Below are 21,721 nucleotides of genomic sequence, written 5' to 3' on the forward strand. Positions count from 1 at the left end.
TTATTATTATTACACAATTGGATCAAACTTTATTAAATATACAGATGGTAACAAAAAGTATATACATATAAATACAAATAAAGTTTGATCAAGGGTGGGGTTAATGCCTATGGCATTCTCTACCACCCCACCCTTGATGTACAAAATAGTGTTATCATGAAATTATATACAAAAACAAAGGGTGGAAAGAAAGGGGGGAAAACAGGGGGAAATGGAAAAAAAGGAAGTAATAAAGAGGAATTTGTTGAAAAAGAGAGGAGGGAGGGTCTGGGAAGAGTAGGGGAAAGAAAAGGGGAATAGTAGAGAAGAAAGAGAGAGGAAAGAAAGAGAAGAAGAAGAAGAGGGGGGGGGGAGGGAGGAGTAAAGAATTTGAAACAATATATTATTCAACTATCCAGGGTAAGCATATATTCTTTTGCCAGTAGCTTGAATGGTAGCCGGCTCTGAAGAACTCTCAACTCGGTCGGAAGCTGATTCCACAATCGTGCAGCATTCACGGAGAAGCTCTTACCCATGAAATCAGTGAGATGGAGTGGAATGTCGAGTAGATGTTGCGAACGTGTATGATGAGAATGTTGACTATGTAATGAATGAAATGAAGAATGAAGGTATGATGGCACTGACTCTTCGTTCAAAATTTTCCACAACAGAAATAAGGTCTGGAGCTCCAGTCTCTTCTCGACAGTCAACTTTCTTCTCTACTATTCCCCTTTTCTTTCTTCGTTCTCTTTTCGCTTTCAGGACGGTAAGACCTCCTGTTGTTACAGTTTCCTCTATCAAACCTCTTCAAAAGTCTCAATAAATTTAGGCCCTATTGGGCATTTGGAGTCCTTTTTCAGAACAAATTCTCCAGTTAACCAAATCAATTTTACCTAACTTCTCGACAGTCAACTTTCTTCTCTACTATTCCCCTTTTCTTTCTTCGTTCTCTTTTCGCTTTCAGTAGTATACTAGAGTACCAGGACTTAGGTGAATACCTAGACCTAGGAGAGAGTAGAATAAGCATGATTAGTACACTAGAGTACCAGGACTTAGGTGATTGGGTACACTTGCTCCCCCGCACGAGGAGAGCGGTGCAGCTGTTCCTATTCCGAACACAGCGAGACGGGGCGTATATGACCTATCTCAATGGGAGCGTTGTGATGTGCTACCGTCAGTACGGAAATGTCATGAAGATGGCGTACAGCTTTGTCAACTTTATGAACTTGATTTTTAACACCGAAGCTAAGCAACGTTGAGTGTGGTTGGTATCCGGCTGGGAGACTATCTGGGCAATTGCGTGCTGCTTTTCCGGATCCCATTTGGCCTCGAACCACCGACCTCCAAATTCGATATTCATCGTGCGATGCGATTAATTCTTAGCTTACCTGCGATGCGATTAATTCTTAAATAAATGAAAGCACTATGTTGCCAATATCAACTTACCTCTCTTCCTGATCCCTTATGTGCCGCATCCATTTTAGTTTAGGACTATTGCACTGTCTCTGTATAATGTAGGTGCCATATATTTCTATCACTTACCTCTCTGGCAGTAAAATTGTGATATCCATAAAATTGTGAATAAGTCGGAGCTTCACCACAAACAAATCGAGGTTTTTTAAATCTTACAAAGAAAAGTGAGTATCTACTCAATAGATATGCATCATATTTGACTAACGAAAGTCACGAGATTATCCTAGATGACATCATGATAAATTAGAATAACTACGAATAAAAACTATTATAATAATAGTAATATCGCGTGGTCAGGTATGACTGTAACCCAAGTACATGATGTCCGCTTAATAATTCAAGTGTAATAAAATTTATAATGAATAATGAATAAAATAAAGGAACGCAATAAAATTTAAAAAGGGATAGAAATATTAAAGGATTTAAAGGTATTTTCCTTCAGTCAAAGCTGTGTTCTATGTGGAGTAACTTTTGTGGGACTTTAACGTGGCTGGTTCTTGTAAATATAGTATGACTGTAACCCAAGTACATGATGTCCGCTTAATATTTCAAGTGTAATAAAATTTATAATGAATAATGAATAAAGTAAAGGAACGCAATAAAGGATAGAAATATTAAAGGATTTAAAGGTATTTTCCTTCGGTCAAAGCTGTGTTCTATGTGGAGTAACTTTTGTGGGACTTTAACGTGGCTGGTTCATGTAAATATTATCTAGAAACACAGGATAAATAAGTATAAATTTACGTCCCCAGTATGTTTGAAGTTCTATGTAAGTATAAAATATATGCTTGTTTATTAGTATAAAATAGCAGCTTGTAAGTTTTTACTTTAGTTTTCACGGTTACGGTAAGAAAACAATCTTAATCGATCTCATATTAACACCACCTTATTGTTGGCAGGGGATTTTGTGTCTAGTCGGCTGGGACATAGCACTCCTCCTCGCACACAGGCAAGTTGTACCAAGGCGAGGAAAATGCTGGTACAATTTCACGTCATGGGTATTCTCTCCCTGCCAGGATATCACAGGAATCCTGTCTACAATCTCCTACACAGACATCTCTACAGGAGGTTTGTCCTGACTATGACATTCCTGTTTGTATCCGGTATGGTAATGAATCCTTTCATCTACTCACGACACGATGAATCTGAATTCTTACTCCGGTTATTAGTACTAGAGTACCAGGACTTATGTAGCTGAATACCTAGACCTAGGAGAGAGTAGAATAAGCATGATTAGTACACTAGAGTACCAGGACTTAGGTGAATACCTAGACCTAGGAGAGAGTAGAATAAGCATGATTAGTACACTAGAGTACCAGGACTTAGCTGAATACCTAGACCTAGGAGATCTTCATTACCAGAGTGTGAGACGGTTGTGTGTTTCTATTATTTCGATTCATGTGAAAATAAACAATTGTAATTTAATTTTAATAATTCGCAATTCGTATTTTGTTTTCTAATGTGAAGTGTAAAGTGCATCGTTTACATTATCACTACCCGAGGAATGAGTCTTGCCTCAGGGCCAGCTTCAGCTGGCGGACAGGAGCCAGGCAGGTCTCCTCTGACCCGAGGCGCTGAAGTAACGAACCCAATAGAAGGAGTCAAAAATTTCATGAAGAACCTCCAGAGGTATCTGAAGGAGATGGAGCGTCTTATCATTGAAAATGTGAATACCAAGATCGAGTTGAAAACAGTGATAAGGAAAACAATCCAAGAAGTTGACCGAGTGAAAGATGCTGAACATTTCGAGAATTTGCTGAACCAAGCTATGAGGAACACAGTGCCGGATCCGCCCGTAGCTACCAATGTGTGCAAGAAGTGTGGAGAAGACTTTAAGAAGGAGGAACAGCTATTGAACCAGATTCGTGCGGGCATAGAGAAAGTGTACGGAGGAGATGAGGCTGATTTGGAGACTCTGCTGAAGATTGAGTGGCCAAATGCCGCCTATGAACTCGTCAAGGAGGTAGGAGGCAATCCCGTGGAGGTCTGTACTAAAAACCACTTGGTGCTATGGATGGGTTCAAACCCCCAGGAAAATACGTCCCTGATCTCGATTGCGAGAAAGAAGTTCCCTGACGTCGATGGGACTCTGAAGGATGGCAAGGTCATCAATAACTTCCAAGTGCTAGAGGTTTTAAGCAGAGTACGTGGTGATGCAAAACGAGCTATCCAAACTACATGCTACGTGGTCAACGGGGAGGTACGTGAGGCCGTAAAACAGATGCGGATAATAATGGAGGAGACAAAGCAAACAGGTAACCTGGCTGTGGATTTTGCTACCGTTGACTCTGTTAACTACAAGACCGTAAGGAAGCAGATGGAAATCGCTTTCTATAAGTCTGGAATGGATGTAACTCTTTTCATTCCACCTGGAAAAATCAGAAGGGGAGCCACCAGGAAACAAGAAGGTAGTAATAGTGATGTGATTACAATATGCTCGGATACCATTTCTTATTCAGATATGGCTAAGAAAGTGAGGGAGGTTGTAAATCCTGAAAACATGCTCAAGATGGGTGTGGTAGTAAAGGGAACTAAAAAGGGAGCTAGGGATAATGAGATAAGAATCATCACAGAAACTGGGGGCGGGGCAGAGAAACTTAAAAGAGAAATTCTGGAGAAAACTGGTGGGATTCAGGCTAAGGTTACTGAAAACAAGAGACCCGTGTTAATATCTAATCTCGATCTTATTACGTCAGAAGATGAAGTGAAAACAGCGATATTCAACGAACTGAAAGGAAAAGGGATAAACTTACAGGAAGAGAAGGTGGAGGTTAAAAATCTAAGAGTGAATAGAAGAGGTACTCAGTCAGCGGAAGTATGGCTACCAGTAGAAGCTAGCACTATTCTCCATGATATGGGAAAGGTGAAAATCGGATGGAGTGTCTGTGCAGTGAGAATGAAAGTAAGGATAGATAGGTGCTACAACTGTCTTAAAATAGGCCACTTGGGACAAAGCTGTAGGGCACCAAGAAATCAGGAGAAGAAATGTTTGAAGTGTACACAAATAGGACATGTTGTAATGGATTGCAAGAATGTATCTTATTGCAATGAGTGTAAACAAAGTGGTCATCGAGCAGACAGCATGTTCTGTCCCAAGTTCAGGAAGATGGTGTACAAGAACTGATTCATTATTTAGGAGAGAGTAGAATAAGCATGATTAGTATACTAGAGTACCAAGACTTAGTTGAATACCTAGACCTAGGAAAGAGTAGAATAAGCATGATTAGTATACTAGAGTACCAGGACTTAGCTGAATACCTAGACTTAGGAGAGAGTAGAATAAGCATGATTAGTATACTAGAGTACCAAGACTTAGTTGAATACCTAGACTTAGGAGAGAGTAGAATAAGCATGATTAGTATACTAGAGTACCAAGACTTAGTTGAATACCTAGACTTAGGAGAGAGTAGAATAAGCATGATTAGTACACTAGAGTACCACGACTTAGCTGAATACCTAGACCTAGGAGAGAGTAGAATAAGCATGATTAGTACACTAGAGTACCAAGACTTAGCTGAATACCTAGACCTAGGAGAGAGTAGAATAAGCATGATTAGTATACTAGAGTACCAAGACTTAGTTGAATACCTAGACCTAGGAGAGAGTAGAATAAGCATGATTAAATAATTCAATCAAACTTTATGTACAGAAACCTTCTCTCCCTTTTCCTCGCCTTTCCCTGTGTTCAGATGGGGTTGGCGTTTTTCGTCAGCCTCCCAATCAGCCCTGGGGTTATTCCTTTGGGTTGACATTTGGTTTTGGCTCTAAAATTTTTACGAGTGAATGCCCTTCGCACTCAACCTTTCGGGGTCGGCGTTTTTCGTCAGCCTCTCAATCAGCCCTGGGGTTATTCCTTTGGGTTGACATTTGGTTTTGGCTCTAAAATTTTTACGAGTGAATGCCCTTCGCACTCAACCTTTGCTATTTCTTTAGCAAAAGAGAAATGCCTATCCGAGAAGGAAAAGTTTGGTTAGAAAATTTCCGCCCTGGCCAGGATTTGAAGCCAGCACCTCCGGGTTGAGAGTCAGTGCTCTTGACCAGTCAGTCACAGAGGTAGGCCCTCATAAACTACTTACCCAAATAGAAGGCCGGCGGACTCTTATCAAAGGTCGACCCCATCACCACATAGAGTTGAGAGTCAGTGCTCTTGACCACTCAGTCACAGAGGTAGGCCCTCATAAACTACTTACCCAAATAGAAGGCCGGCGGACTCTTATCAAAGGTCGACCCCATCACCACATAGTGCCAATCCCACACGTACTTGAACACAGACAGATCTGACAGCCGACTGAACATCTGACCTTTGTACGTCATGTTCTCAATCCATCGGCCCTGGTTGGCCGTCAGGGTAGCAAACAACTCTTCCGGCCTCTCATGGGAGGCCTTGCGAGCCGTCATAGGGATGTCCCACAGGCGATAGCTGTCCTCCTTGAGCTTGGCTTGTTTGGGCTCGGCTAGGCTATGGTCCTCGTAGAAGGCTCGCACCTTGGCCAGGTTCACGACTTGACGCTCCGCAATACTGCCGGGATAGAATAGAGGTAAGAGGGGGATAGATTTTTAGTCCGTCCTTCCTTTATTATTACAATAGTAATAAAAAGGTATAAGGGACGGACTATTGTATTCGCTTCGGTGTCGTCTGTCTGTCACTCTGTCTGTTCCCATAGAAGGACTTATCCAAACCTGGTCAACCTATATATCAAATTAAAGGTCTTTTTACCAGGAACACGAAAGTGGTGGTGCAAATTTTGTCCAGAAAACCATAAAGCCAAAAAAACTGGTTTTTGGGGAATTTTTTTTTTTTTCACATTTTCTCACACAAATGAGCTCTAATCTTGAAATTTGTCGCGACGACCTATGAACTCAAAGATAGATTTTTTTTACAGATGTTTGATAGAGGGAACTGTAACTGCCAAGAAGGTCTTATCGTCCCGAAAGCCAAGAGATAAGAAATAGAGGAGAGAAGAAAGAAAGACAGGATTCCCACCCAAGGAGAAGTTTATCCTAAACAGATAAGATTCATTCTCGGAACCGCTGGCTTTCTCCTATCCTGTCTTCCTCTGATGGATTTCCGAAATTCCGAACAATAAGATCTCCGTTGTTACAGTTTCCAGAATCAAACATCTTTCTTTCTTTTTTAATAATAAAATTTATTTAATTAACAGTCACCGAGATCATGCAAAGCACGGGTCTATGGAAGCCAGATTGGGAAGACAGGACCATTTGGATCTGGAAGCTTGTCGAGGCAATGGACCGCGGTCTGAAATGCCACGGCAGTAAGTAATTTAATAAATATACTTACACGTTATTAGAAGTGACTAGATAGTCGAAGAAGTTGGCATCACTTTTCATTATATCCAATGGAACACATGACACGATATCTCGTTTGGACGTGGACCCATACCGGTCTAGCCGTTTGTTCAATTTGAACATGAAATCACGAATAGTATCACAGTCGGGACGTTTCCATTTGCATACGATGTATCTGGAAATCAAATTAAGAAAGTTTTAGGTTCGATGCCCGTCCAGGACGAATCAATTTCCCCCCAATCACAATTACTAGTGAAGGACGAAGATTTTTCCCGTTTATTCAAGTTTAACATTTAGACGCGTTCGACTGTACCTTGAGAACGGCAAGACTTGAAATTTGGTATGTATTCCTCAAGGATGCAACACGAAAATTTTGGTTAACATCGATACTGTGGTTGGCGGTATTTTGACCTCTTTTTTCGACATAATTCAATAGGATAAGGATGTTCACATCAGATTTTTTTTTTTTTTTTTTTAGCTCGATTCTATTACCTCTGCGAGTTGGCAGGTCGACTAGTATTAAGCAAGTATTACATACCTCTCCGAGTTGGCAGGTCGACTAGTATTGGGTTTAAAGATGCACACTTGCTTGTAACTCCTGTACAGTAAATACAGGAGTCCCGCACTGAACGGTGTGAACATGTCGAATACTTTGCATACGAAATGACCCTCGGGACGTACTATGAACAGGGATACCAGGAATTGACACAGGTAGAGACGCTTGGACAGGATTTCCTGGATGTTTTCCTGACCTTCCACGGAGAACCCCTGGAATAGAAAAGGGAAGAATAATGGTCATGCTGTCTCTCTACGGAGTAATTAAACAAACGAAGTGAGTTCTAGAGTTTAACTTTTGAATTTAGTTTGTCTGTTGTTGTTCTTGTAGCAGCTTTAGCCAAAAGATGATAAAAAAATAGAGAAAATATCTCTTTTATCAGCCATACACCAGGGTGATAGTCTCTAGTCTCTAGCCATGTTTAATTGGCTCGTCCTGAATCACAGTGAAACATCGCGAGGACTTTTCGCCGAATGGCAATGGCAGAACAAAGAAAAGATGCTATACACCGGGGTGATGGTCTCTATCCATGTTTAAATGACTCATCCTGAACCGCAGTCAACCATCGTGAGGACTTGTACTTGGTCTTTAAAAGCAGAGAGAACCCTTCCAAGAACTGCCAGCTAGCTAGGCTGATTAGGTTGGCTGTTCTCCTCCCTGTTTATAGTCGCACGCACAGCCAGACGCTAGTCTACTCTCTGTTTAACGTTCCCTGGCTAGACAAGTTACACAATTTTACTCACTTAAAAAAAAAAGTCCATAGATCTGTCGCACTATCATAGAGGCAGCAAAAAAGCGGGGGTAAATTTTGCAGAAGAAAAGTGAATGGAGTTAATCAACAAAAAGGAAATGTGGAATATCTCTTACCCCATCGGCCATCATGAAATGAACACCTCGTCCTTTGCTAGATTTCATTACAAACTCATGTAGACTAAGAATATTCTCTGGATCATAGACATCTCCATTGCCCTTGACACCTGCATACAATAAATACAAACAAGCTTTTATTATGTGAACTATTTTTCCTTTAATATAACTTGAGATTGGAATGCTGATGAGGCTTAATATATGAAAATCGTAGACCAAAATTTTGAAAAAATTTCGACTGCGGCGCAATTTATTTCTAGTACATAGTGGGCTCAAGTTCCTTGCTAGACTGCTATGGTCTTATCGTCCCGAAATCGAAGAGAGAAGGAAGACAGGATAGGAGAAAGCCAGCCGTTCCGAGAACGAACATTATCCTCAGAGAACATGTTGAAGAAAATTAAGAGACTTTGGGTCTTTATATGGGCAAAATTTCGTCCGCTGCAAATTGTGGTCTTAAAACACATAGTCAAGAAAAAGAAAAAAGATTGATTATAATTAATTTCGAACAGACTTGGAGACATTATTTTAGGGGGGAAACAGGGAAACTACTATAGTTCATAGCATTTGGTTTGTTGTTTTTAATTCAAGTTCTTTTTTATCAAGTTCTTTTTTTAGTCCGTCCTTGTAAAAATAAAAATAATGATCGATATCATGAAGTGAAGTGACAAAGTAATGTCATTACTTGGAATTACATTACTAATGATTGTGTAATAGGTACCTTACACAATCATTAGTAATGACATTACAGTAATGACATGGAATTCCGAATTTTCCGATTTTTCATCATCATTACTTGGAAATAATGACAATACTAATGATTGTGTAAGGTACCTTTAAGATTTGCTTGTTCCAAGTGGGTTGTATGTTGATGTCGGGTGGTTTGCTCGTAGATGGCTGGAAAGGATTCCCGAAAAGAATCCGTTGTAGGACCTCCATATTTCGTACAAAACGATTCATGGTTATTTCGAATAGGTAAATAAAATTGAAATTTCCAGTGAATAGTTTTCGGAAGGTTAAAAATCAGAGTAGTAATACTGACTTTTTAGTGAAGAAGATTTACCTATATGGCCAAAAAATGTTTTAATCGAGAAATGTTATATTGTGAGGTACCTATGTGTTCACAAAATTTATTTGGCTATTTATTCAAGCCAGTTTTCCCTACATAGGTATAGGCCGGCAAACCGACTATGTTGCAATATCGGCCTAATATAACTTAGTCTTAAGGATTTGAGGTCGGACTCACCATAATACGGTTCAAACGTCTCCGAAGGTCCAGCAAAGAAATCGTCCAGCTTGAAATCATGAGATCCTGTCAGAGTAAACCCAATGCCCTTGGCTCTCCACTTCTTACGATATAGAACATACTCTGAGAACCCACCCGGTCCAGCACACACATCAGCAAAATATAGAAGTTCCCCGGGACCCAATAGTGGAGACTGAAATAATAGGAGAAAAAATAATCAAACTCGAAATAAATCTTGAAGAAGAGAAGCAAAATCAAACAAGTCAGCCTAGTTAGGTTGGAGGGGAGCGCGCCTGCCTTCTAAGCTCTAGGTCAAGTGTTCGATTCCTGCCTGAGATGGACATTATCCTAGACAGATAAGGTTCGTTCTGGGAATAGCTGGCTTTCTCTTATCCTTTCTTCCTTCTCTTTCCGCTTTCAGGACGGTAAGACTGCATCATCTTCAAAAGGAGGAAAAAAGAGATCCAGTCGTAAAATGCAGATTTTTTTTCTGTTTGGGGTTTACTTGGGCCAATCACTCACTGTAAGATACACCTGATCAGGTCCATCTGTCAGGTCTACTTGATAGTGTGTGCTCATCAGGTAGACCTGACAGGTGAACCTAACGTCCCAAGCACCTCGGCCGCTGGGAAAGGTTTCCAAAATGACCAAACTTATGATGATGATAATACATAAGTATTACCTAATAATCACATTCAATTATTTTTTCACAACCTGTATATTCCTATGAGAAAAAATTTCAAAACACAGGTGGAGTCAAGTGGGCTTTTCATGGAAAAACATGGTGGACCTTTTCTAGCTTTCTGTTTTGTCATCGCTACCATGACATGGTGCTAATGTGGGTTTTATAATTTTTATTAGGTGGACCTAATCCGAGTTTTAGTTTTGTCATCCTCACCATGACATGGAGCATGGAGGGCAAAAGGTTCAATTACCTATACAAGTGACAGCAGTTAAATCTGCTGATCTTGCTGATCGATCTCCAAGCAGAGACTCAGTCAGTACAGCAGTCTGTTTTCAAAAAGCTAGCGAGCTGTATCGCACAGCATTGTGTTTCTTAATTTTTATTTCGTATTATTTCTATTATTAATTACATTTTTATTATAATCAATTTATTTTTTCCAATAAATAAATAAATCTTTTTAAAAAACTCAATACGGAGTTATTTACTTATCAGTGGCTTACTTTTAAAGGCCCCTTTTTTCTGAACAACAAGTGGGAACGGACTTTAAGAGCTTTTTTCATCCTTTGCGCTTGTAAGGGTATGGACTTGAAAAAAAAAAAAAAAAAAAAAAAAAAAGGCACTGAAAAATCAGTTACCTACATCATGAAGAAAAGAAAACATTGCCAACTAGCAAACTTCTTTCAATTTCAATTACCTACATCATGAGGAAAAGAAAACATTGCCAGTAACTAGCAAACTTCTTTCAACTTCAATTACCTACATCATGAATAAAAGAAAACATTGCCAACTAGCAAACTTCTTTCAACTTCAATTACCTACATCATGAAGAAAAGAACTGGCATACTGGTTGAAGTCACTGGCATACAAGACATAATAACAGCAATAGTCAGTGATAATGCCAGAAATATTCGTACAAATGGAGAAGAACTGACATACTGGTTGAAGTCACTGGCATACAAGACATAATAACAGCAATAGTCAGTGATAATGCCAGAAATATTCGTACAAATGGAGAAGAACAACGGCGAAAATACTTTGCATTTGACTTGCATGTCCGCAGTATCTGCAATTTGAATGGAGACCCTTATAGGGCAGATCAACAGAGCTATCGACTAGAATAGTCCAAGTACTTGTAGAATGATAGCTGATGATTTATGTTTATATGTAGTACTCTCTCAATTTGGACATAAAATCGATTTCCACACCTCAACCATGCAGCTCACCCACACCTCAACCATGCAATTCTGATTCATCAAATCAAACGAACTCTGATGCTAACTCAGGGGGTGGAATCATCATATGGCCATCTATAAGAGAGGTATATCTCAATATACCTATCCCATTTAGGGCTCCATCTCCCTCGTCTAGGCCTAGCCTTTTGCACACTTGATTTTTTTTTAGGAAATTTACTCTTTAAATTTTGGGTCTAACTTTCGAGAGCCCAAACTTAGTAAAGCAGCTCTGTTTACAGTGCAACAATATCTTAAGATGATCTTACCTTCGTAGAAGCTTAACCCATCCTTTACGGCTGTTTAGCCCCTACACCTAAGCCTCAGATTGAGCTTTTTGATCTTACCTTACATTGAAGTACATTCTTGAGTAGATTAGGAGAACAGAACTTAGTTTCATTGTCAATAGATAATTTCTTATCTCCCTCTACTATCCATGAGTCCATGTCGTCTTCACTAAGTGCGGGTAAGTGTGATCCTGCAATAGAAATTACCTTATAATATCCAAACATACCACTTTAATAATCATTTCTCCACCGATTATACACATTAAACCTCACCCAGTCTGAGTGGGACTGGAAAAAGCCAGCAGAACGCGATTGGAGAGATGGTCACCCATCATAACGTTGCCAAACATTGGGAACTGATGTACGAGTATTGAACGTGCTATTGCCGTACCACGCCTAGGTATGTATTTTTGGGCTAAATCAAAACTTTGTTTTTTTTTTTTTTTTTTTTTTTTTTTTTAATTACCTTAAAATAATATCCGAACATACCATTTTAATAATCATTTCTCCACCGATTATACACATTAACCTCACCCAGTCTGAGTGGGACTGGAAAAAGCCAGCAGAACGCGATTGGAGAGATGGTCACCCATCATAAAGTTGCCAAACATTGGGAACTGATGTATTGAACGTGCTATTGCCCTACCACGCCGAGGTATGTTTTTGGGCTAAATCAAAACTTTTTTTTTTCCATAAAAAACAGCACAGCTGAGAAAAGTCACATGTCAGATTTTTTTGCTTTTTTACAATGTGGACAATCTGCACTGATATGATTCTTTTCTATTGTTTCTATTAACCAGCTTTCGGAATAGGTAGGTATGTATGTACTTATCTGATGAAATGACGATAAAAACCAAATTACCTGATAGCCAAGTATAGGACTCCTCGAGTTCAATAACCTCTTCCTCAGGTTTCCACCGGTAAGTATCTACATTGCTTTTTTACAATATGGACAATCTGCACTGATAGAATAGAATAGAATAGAATATACCTTGTTTATCCTGCCAGAATGAGACTGAAAAGTCCCTTTACTCCCTGATATGATTCTTTTCTATTGTTTCTATTAACCAGCTTTCGGAATAGGTAGGTATGTATGTACTTATCTGACGAAATGATGATAAAAACCAAATTACCTGATAGCCAAGTATAGGACTCCTCGAGTTCAATAACCTCTTCCTCAGGTTTCCACCGGTAAGTATCTACATTCAGTGACGGAATTCGGAGACCCAGACCACGCTTGCCTTCTTGTTTGTATGCTTGAATAGGTTCCACTATACCTTGACCGAGTTTACCTAAACCTTTGCCTTCTTGGTAACCCATTTTTTGCTGAAAAGAAATAAAATGGGTATTTTATAATTATAATAATAATAGACTCTTGAGTGGAAGGCAACCACTAGGCGAGGTTAACGCCTTAGGCGTTCTCTACCACCTAACCCTTAGAGCTCCTTTTTTTTAATTTGTAATGATAGTTTATTTATTTGTAGTAACAATTTTACAATACATGTTAAATAATCCACAGTTTGATAATTAATAAATGACTAAGAATATATGTAATATGACATCTAATATGAAATATACCCTATATTTATTTTAGTATAGCAAAATCTTTAGTAACCTATGGTGAAAAATGTTTTTATTCGTTCGGCGAGAAACTACCCACTTCCTCACAATAACCTTACCCAGCCTGAGTGGAGCCAGCGAAAACCAGCAACAAGTGATTGATCAGATGGTAAACCATCTGATTTTTGTTGACAGAATACCTTTTAAAATGGTACCTCTGTTCATTACTTATATGGCGCGTGATTTTTGTTGACAGAATACCTTTTAAAATGGTACCTCTGTTCATTACTTATGTGGCGCGTGATTTTTGTTGACAGAATACTTTTTAAAATGCTACCTCTGTTCACTACTTATGTGGCGCGTAGCTGGCGGAGCTATGCCTAGCTGATAAGTGTTAACAAGAACGAAACGCATCCTAGGCTGTTCAAAGGTGTTGAATAAACTTACCATAAGTTTGTTCATTACTTATGTGGCGCGGAGCTATGCCTAGCTGATAAGTGTTAACAAGAACGAAACGCATCCTAGGCTGTTCAAAGGTGTTGAATAAACTTACCATAAGTTTCTCAGCTACATTACTGTACAGTTTGGTGTCAGCAGGTTTATATGAGGGTAGGCCGAAGTTATTCTCAGACGATTCTGATTGGGTACTCATCTTTCTGGATGGAGCTGAAAGCAAAATATCAATTATATTTTTATTAAGATATTGAGTATTGCTCTTTTGTTAATAGCTATCTTAGTTGGTAAGCGCCTAATTTGAAAAAAAAGAAAAAAAAATGTACCTCGGCACCACTTTTGCATTACTTCAAGGTACATTCTTTTTCATCCATGCCTATTTGCCAACCCAAGAACGAAAAAGTTTAGGTGGAAAATTTCCGCTCTGGCCGCGATTTGAACCCAGCACCTCCGGGTCGAGAATCGGTGCTCTTGACCACTCGGCCACCGAGGTGGGCCGTATGAAAACCTAACAACTCACCACTGCTAAGCTCAGACAATTCAGAATCCAGCCGCTGTCTTTTGCGTTGATCCTCTTCATCATCACTCTCGGATGGCACGCTCCTCTTGTTCCCGCTCGCGTAGAGGGCAGCACTAGAGCTCTCATCATCGTCACTCTCTGACGGCACGCTTTGTTTCCCATTTTCTAGTGTCGTGTGCCCTGTTCTACGTTTCGTATGTAAGTATGTCCTTCGGTCCTTATGTCCGCCACTCACACTCACGCCGACGGAACGTGTGTGCCGGGAAAAGGCTTGAGATCTAGGTCTGTCAGACGGTCTGAGAGACCTGTTTCAAGCTTTTTTCGCCACACACGTTCAGGACGGTCTGATCGTGAGTGACTGCAAGTTACCCCTGAATTGTGCTATGAAAGATAAGGTCACCAGAAGCTTGTCAAAGACTTTCTGGCAACCCTAAGTAAAGTGGGTGGTGACCGTCGTATGAATGAAAGCCAAAGTTAAACTTTAGTTTAACTTAAGACGAAAAATGTTGCCAATTTCATGTCATTTCTTGAGATAACTGGCAAGATTTTCATTTCAAGTTAAACTAAAGTTTATCTTTAGACTTCATACATACGGCGGTAAGTATTGCTCTTTTGTTAATAGCTATATAATTTATCTTTAGTTGGTAAGTAAGTAAGCGCCTAATTTGAAAAAAAAAAAAAAAAAAAAAAAAAAAAATATTAAGGTACCTTGATGGATATTACCTTAAGGGCACTCGAGCTCTGGTGCGGTATAGGATGTCCTGAAGGTGTGTCCACACATAGTTGACCCCGTCGATCGACGTCGACTGAAACCGTACACTGCCTCGACAACATAGATTCACTTCTTCACCTTGTCAATCGACGGGGTCAACTTTGTGTGGACACAGCTTTAGGATAGTCTTGTTTCGATAGTACACTACACTGTCGAAAGCTGATAAGCTGTATACACACATAGTCGGCGGCCGTCGATCGATGTCGACTAAACCGTCCACACTGCCTCGACAACATAGATTCACTTCTTCACCTTGTCAATCGACGGGGTCAACTTTGTGTGGACACAGCTTTAGGATAGTCTTGTTTCGATAGTACACTACACTCTCGAAAGCTGGTAAGCTGTATACACACATAGTCGACGGCCGTCGATCGATGTCGACTAAACCATCCACACTGCCTCGACAGAGATTCACCTCGTCTATCGACCCGCCGTCGACAATGTGTGGCTTACAGCTTACCATTACCACTTACATGTTTATTTCTCTCCACTAGAATGTGTACAACAAGAATCTGATCCAATACTCGTCCAGAACACACTTCATCAACCGAATCCGATGCAGCTCCAATCTAACAGACAACCAGCTTTACTTTACATGTACACAACATGGCAGTGTAGAAATTCACACGTATGAAGCTCACAACAATGGATCCGTGGCCAAAGTCAAAAGACAAGTTGTCCTAAATGATAGAAAAGATGAACGAAATGGTGGACAAAAGGAGCTAAATGATGAAAAAGATAATCTACTTGATGGACAAAAAGATATAAATGATGGAAAAGTTAATCTAAATGATGACCAAACTGATGAACATGAGGATATTGAAGAGAAAACTGAAGAGTTTGGGACCGGGAACAAGGAAAATGAAGATCCAGATCACAGTAATAGTCATGACGAGGGGAAACGAAATGGGAAGATGCAATCGGAAGCAGGAGGTAAGGTTGAAAAATTTAAAATCCTAAATAGATTTGGAATGAACTAATGTGCAAAGAAATAGCTTAACTTTAAATTTAACACCCCGGGGTGGACCTTTGGGGTTTTTTTTTTTTTTTTTTTTTTTTTTTACAAAAACAACTGAATTGAGTACCTACCCTACATCAAAAATATGACCAATGTAGAGTTAACATGAGACTCTAAATCTGTGAGTAGGTATCTGCTTTATTTTGAAAACGGCATTTTTGTTAACTATTCAAGATTGACAAAATTAATTTCTCTTTGTGCCTCTTCTTGGTTACATAATGGTAATAATAAGTCTACAATAGATCGGCAAACAGCAAGTACCTTTCCCACAATATTTTCCTATGAATAGTGGCAATCACAACACTCCTTATCTTATCTTACCTATGAACTCTGCTGACATAGTTCCTCGCAAGTATGTAGTGTCACTGATACACTTGATACAGAATGATAATTTAAGTATTGTAACAAATAAAAACAAAAAACACACACGTAGAGTGTTTGATATTCTCAAGACTAGGTATAAAGATAGCGAGCGCAATAAGGATAATGCTAATGAAATTCTAGGAGAAAAAATTACTACACGTTCTCCAAGTGATCATCATATTATTGTCACTTCTAAGAACAACGATTTGACTTACAAAGTAAATGATTTAGAAAAACTTTCAATTTTAAATTATATGAAAAAAGGGCAAATTGAAGTAGGAAACTTGATAAATAAGGATACACCTAATTTAGCAGGACAAAAAGACAACTTTGAACCGAATCCAAGGTATAGTTTAAATATGAAAAATTATGAACATACAGAGAACATTTTGGATGAATTGAATACAGACAATGAGCACCAGAAGGTGAGTGCCGATTATACAACTACAATGCTACCGGATGAGATCATAAACCAATATAATATTTTGAACAAGGGTCAAAATGACATTACAGAACATTCAGATCAGATTATGTTCAATGAAAAGGCAAAACATTGGTGGCTAATAATAGATTAGTCAAACCTCCTGGCTCTCTGAACTTTGGACCTTGTCAAAAAAATTCACTGAAGCAGATGTCAACCTTCACCTGGTAATGTTTAAAACATGAAAGTTAGTACCTAGAAGGGTAACGTCAGGAAAAGCAAAGGTAACATTGGAAAATTAGAAGAAAATCAGTGAAAAATGAAAAACTCTTTTTAACTTTCCAAAAAGCCAAATTTTCAAATTCCGCAGATTCGGCAGTTTTCAAATTTTGCCGCGCTGTTGTTTCGAAATTTTCAGGAACCATTCACACGGTCTCGATAAAGGTTGATTTACACGTTGCAACTTTGCTCTTATGAAGTTCGGAAATATTTTTTCTGGGAGTTCTGCTGAATCTCAATAGTAGCGTAGGTAGGTAGGTATCTACTCGGGTTCGATTCTCATACGCTGGACACTTGACACGGGGTTGAGTATGTGTAACTGGAAAGTTGAGTAGTAATCAGACACGAATTGAGTAGTAATTTCGTACGTACACATTGCACAGCTATTAGATCTCCTAACATACGAGAAACGAGATCTCGTTTCTGATCAGGCCTAGAATAAGTTTCAGGGACTACGGAGTTACGGACGGACCGTACTTATTATTATTATTATTATTTTTTTTTTTAAGAGGGAACTGTAACTGCTATGGTCTTATCGTCCCGAAATCGAAGAGAGAAGGAAGACAGGATAGGAGAAAGCCAGCCGTTCCGAGAACGAACATTATCCCATCAGGATAAAATCCGCCCCGGGCGGAATTTTTTGAAATCAACCCCAATCAGATTGCTTGATCCGAAGTTAATCCAAATACGCTCACTTGTGGCCTCGGCCATCAATGATCTACTAGTGTGGTTGCTTGTCCAAAGATAGTCTATTCGTACTCAATCTACAGTGTCTAGTCGTACCTTGGCCCCCGTTGTACCTTGGTCCCCTGGACTTTTCTGGTAACTGGCGCCACCTATCGGGTCCGAAGAAGAGAGAGGGGAAAAAATAGAAGGACAGACAATTTTTTTTTTTTCAATGAAAGGAGTGGCAAGTCTTTATTGGAAGAGAACAAAATACACTTATTAGTTAGCTGATTAGCTCAGTGATCTTTGGGTTTAAAGATGGGTGGTTCAAGTCCAAGTCAAGCTATAAATTTAACACCCAGGTGTAGACCTATGGGTCAATTTTTTTGACAAAAATATCTGAATTGAATACCTACCCTACATCAAAAATATGACCAATGTAGAGTTAACATGAGACTGTAAATCTGTGAGTAGGTATCTGCTTTATTTTGAAAACAGCATTTGTGTTAACTATTCAAGATTGACAAAATTGAAATTTCTCTTTGTGCCTCTCCTTGGTTACATAATGGTAATAAAAGTCTACAATAGATCGGCAAACAGCAAGTACCTTTCCCACAATATTTTCCTATGAATAGCGGCAATCATAAAACTCCTTATCTTATCTTACCTATGAACTCTGCTGACATAGTTCCTCGCAAGTATGTAGTGTCACTGATACACTTGATACAGTTAACTGACTTGGTGGCTAATAATAATAGATTAGTCAAACCTCCTGGCTCTCTGAACTTTGGACCTTGTCAAAAAAATTCACTGAAGCAGATGTCAACCTTCACCTGGCGGCATTCACAACACTCCTTATCTTATCTTACCTATGAACTCTGCTGACATAGTTCCTCGCAAGTATGTAGTGTCACTGATACAGTTAACTGACTAATAATAGATTAGTCAAACCTCCTGGCTCTCTGAACTTTGGACCTTGTCAAAAAAATTTACTGAAGCAGATGTCAACCTTCACCTGGTAATGTTTATAACATGAAAGTTAATACCTAGAGGGGTAACGTCAGGAAAAGCAAAGGTAACATTGGAAAATTAGAAGAAAATCAGTGAAAAATGAAAAATACCTAGAGGGGTAACGTCAGGAAAAGCAAAGGTAACATTGGAAAATTAGAAGAAAATCAGTGAAAAATGAAAAACTCTTTTTAACATTTTAAAATTTTAACTTTCCAAAAAGCGAATTTTTCAGATTCCGCAGATTCGGCAGTTTTCAAATTTTGCCGCGCTGTCGCTGTTGTTTTGAAATTTTCAGGAACCATTTTTTAAGTTTTCAAAAAGCGAATTTTTCAGATTCCGCAGATTCGGCAGTTTTCAAATTTTGCCGCGCTGTCGCTGTTGTTTTGAAATTTTCAGGAACCATTCACACGGTCTCGATAAAGGTTGATTTACACGTTGCAACTTTGCTCTTATGAAGTTCGGAAATATTTTTTCTGGGAGTTCTGCTGAATCTCAAGAGTAGCGTAGGTAGGTAGGTACCTACTCGGCTCGGGTTCGATTCTCATACGCTGGACACTTGACACGGGGTTGAGTATGTGTAACTGGAAAGTTGAGTGGTAATCAGACACGAGTTGAGTAGTAATTTCGTACGCGTACATATTGCACAGCTATTAGATCTTCTAACATACGAGAAACGAGATCTCGTTTCTGATCAGGCCTAGAATAGGTTTGAGGGACTACAGACGGACCGTACTTATTTTTTTTTAAAGAGGTTTGACAGAGGGAACTGTAACTGAGCTATGGTCTTATCGTCCCGAAATCGAAGAGAGAAGGAAGACAGGATACGAGAAAGCCAGCCGTTCCGAGAACGAACATTATCCCATCAGGATAAAATCCGCCCCGGGCGGGAATCGAACCCGCGGCCTAGCGCTTACAAGGCAGACGCACTACCAACTAAGCTAACTAGGCTGACTGGGGGACCTTAAACAGCCTGAAATTTCCCTTGCTACAGAAATGGTTTCAGGCCCCCTTGATGAACCTAGGCCTATTTTGTATTGAGTAGTATTCACAGCATAAGGACGGTACACCCTTACGTTCGAACGGTACACCCTTGCGTACAGATTCTACGGATTGCACACCCTTTTGCGTACGGACGGTCTTGTAAACTTTGACTTCAGGACATCATATTGAGTACGAACGGTGTAGTACAGTGTACAGTAAAGTAAGACACAAAAGGCGGGGTAATAAGGGAAAAAAATAATACCTCCGTGAAACTTTGGGAATAACTTTCTTAAACTGCCGCCAAAACGACTTTTTTTACATTTTCGTACATAACTCGAAAACCATTCACCGTACGAAAATAGTGTCCACAGATAAAATGTAGAGAATAAAATTTCCTACATTTTATATATACCTACCTATTGACAGTTTTTTTGTCAGACGTACTGGAGAGTCGCTACGAGCCGCGCCGTTATTCCCAAAATTTCACGGAGGTATTATTTTTTCCCTTTTCATATGTCGATTTTTACTGTGATAGTGCATCTTTGCGTAAGGACACTACTACCTTGTGTAGGAACGGTACACCTTGCCGTACGTACGGTACAACTTTACGTAAGGACAGTACACTCTTGCGTACGGACGATACATCGTTGAGTTATTCACGGTACTCGCTTGTGTACGGACGGTACCTACTCCCTTTTGTGTTCATCGTTGCGTACGAACGGTACAAACATCGTATCGTTGAGTACGGAAGTTATACCCTAGCGTACGCATGGTACACCTTAATGCACCAAATTATAGACGGGGGGCCGCTAAACGCCTGGGTAGGCGTCGCGTAGGCTCTGGGAGTAGGACATCAGTGCTCACAAGACTGAGAAGGTTCAAATCCTCGGGATTCAGCCCTGAAGCCCGCCCAGGTAGGCGTAGGTTCGGTTTCTCAAGAACGGTTCGATTCCTATTACTCTATGAGGTGATTAACTCCGATAATGTTTCGAGCTGTTTTATAAATCCTCGGGATTCAGCCCTGAAGCCCGGGTAGGCGTAGGTTCGGTTTCTCAAGAACGGTTCGATTCCTATTACTCTATGAGGTGATTAACTCCGATAATGTTTCGAGCGGTTTTAGATTAAAATCGCAGTCCTTATATTTTCTTAGCTCGATTAAGTTAGCCATGGAATCATGTACGTTGTTCGTTCTCACCTATTTCATACGTACGTCAAGTTAGCCATTTTCTTTCTAGTGTAAAAGCTCGAAGAAAACGTTATTATACTGATTACAAACAAACGAGGAATGGTCTCCTCAGGAACAAAATACAGCATGGTAAATATACAACTGAAACCAATACAGAATCACTTTTGATGACTCAGAGAACAAGAACCATTATGGAGGCAAAACAATTCAGAAACAACTTGGTCTCGGTGTTGAATTACATTTTAACGCAGAGGGGAAGTTACTTCACTCCAGATCTTCATCAAGCTTTGTGGAAAATCAAAACAGCATTGAAACTCAGACTCGTGCCTAGCATTGATCTTTTTCTGGCGCAGACGAATCTAACCTTAGGAGATATACAAAAAGTGTTTGCACACATCTTCAGCAGCATAGCACAGTTTACACACAATGACTTGAAGCTGTCTGCTGCGTACTTGTAGTTGAAACTCAGACTCGTGCCTAGCATTGATCTTTTTCTGGCGCAGACGAATCTAACCTTAAGAGATATACAAAAAGTGTTTGCACACATCTTCAGCAGCATAGCACAGTTTACACACAATGACTTGAAGCTCTCTGCTGCGTACTTGTACCACCTATTCCATTCCTCAGCTCGGATGGAACCCATGTTCTCCTGATTGCCAGGCGAGCGTCCTAACCACTACACCACCAAGGAAAAACAGAGGGGGAAGAAGGGAAGCGCATAATGCTGTGAACAGAAGCAATGACTTCAATGTGGATTGCTATAGAAAAGCTGTGGACACTATTGAACACAAAAGATTATTGGGTAAGTCATTTAGATAGGTCATGAAACTAGGATATTCCTCAGCTGGGATGGAACCCATGTTCT

General features: G+C 39.7%; 1 protein-coding gene and 1 long non-coding RNA gene across 2 annotated transcripts in view; both read right to left on the reverse strand.

Moving 5' to 3' along the window:
* LOC103524416 (cap-specific mRNA (nucleoside-2'-O-)-methyltransferase 1) overlaps window positions 1–21,721 on the reverse strand; it is a 34,520-nt gene that overhangs the window by 10,577 nt on the left and 2,222 nt on the right. The window contains exons 2-9 of the mRNA XM_026833517.1: window positions 13,740–13,852; window positions 12,760–12,952; window positions 11,687–11,817; window positions 9,426–9,618; window positions 8,183–8,292; window positions 7,298–7,527; window positions 6,752–6,934; window positions 5,643–5,971 (exon numbers count right to left, since the gene is read on the reverse strand). Of these exons, the coding sequence (XP_026689318.1) occupies window positions 5,643–5,971; window positions 6,752–6,934; window positions 7,298–7,527; window positions 8,183–8,292; window positions 9,426–9,618; window positions 11,687–11,817; window positions 12,760–12,952; window positions 13,740–13,838 (1,468 nt within the window). The 5' untranslated portion in view covers window positions 13,839–13,852. The remainder of the gene's footprint in view (window positions 1–5,642; window positions 5,972–6,751; window positions 6,935–7,297; window positions 7,528–8,182; window positions 8,293–9,425; window positions 9,619–11,686; window positions 11,818–12,759; window positions 12,953–13,739; window positions 13,853–21,721) is intronic.
* LOC113473975 lies at window positions 18,352–18,933 on the reverse strand. Its single transcript, XR_003395729.1, has 3 exons — window positions 18,800–18,933; window positions 18,694–18,724; window positions 18,352–18,511 (listed from the first exon to the last, which is right to left on the reverse strand). It is a non-coding gene; the product is annotated as an uncharacterized LOC113473975 (long non-coding RNA).

The sequence above is a fragment of the Diaphorina citri genome, unplaced genomic scaffold (assembly GCF_000475195.1).
Source record: "Diaphorina citri unplaced genomic scaffold, Diaci psyllid genome assembly version 1.1 scaffold98, whole genome shotgun sequence".
Classification (NCBI taxonomy): domain Eukaryota; kingdom Metazoa; phylum Arthropoda; class Insecta; order Hemiptera; family Psyllidae; genus Diaphorina; species Diaphorina citri.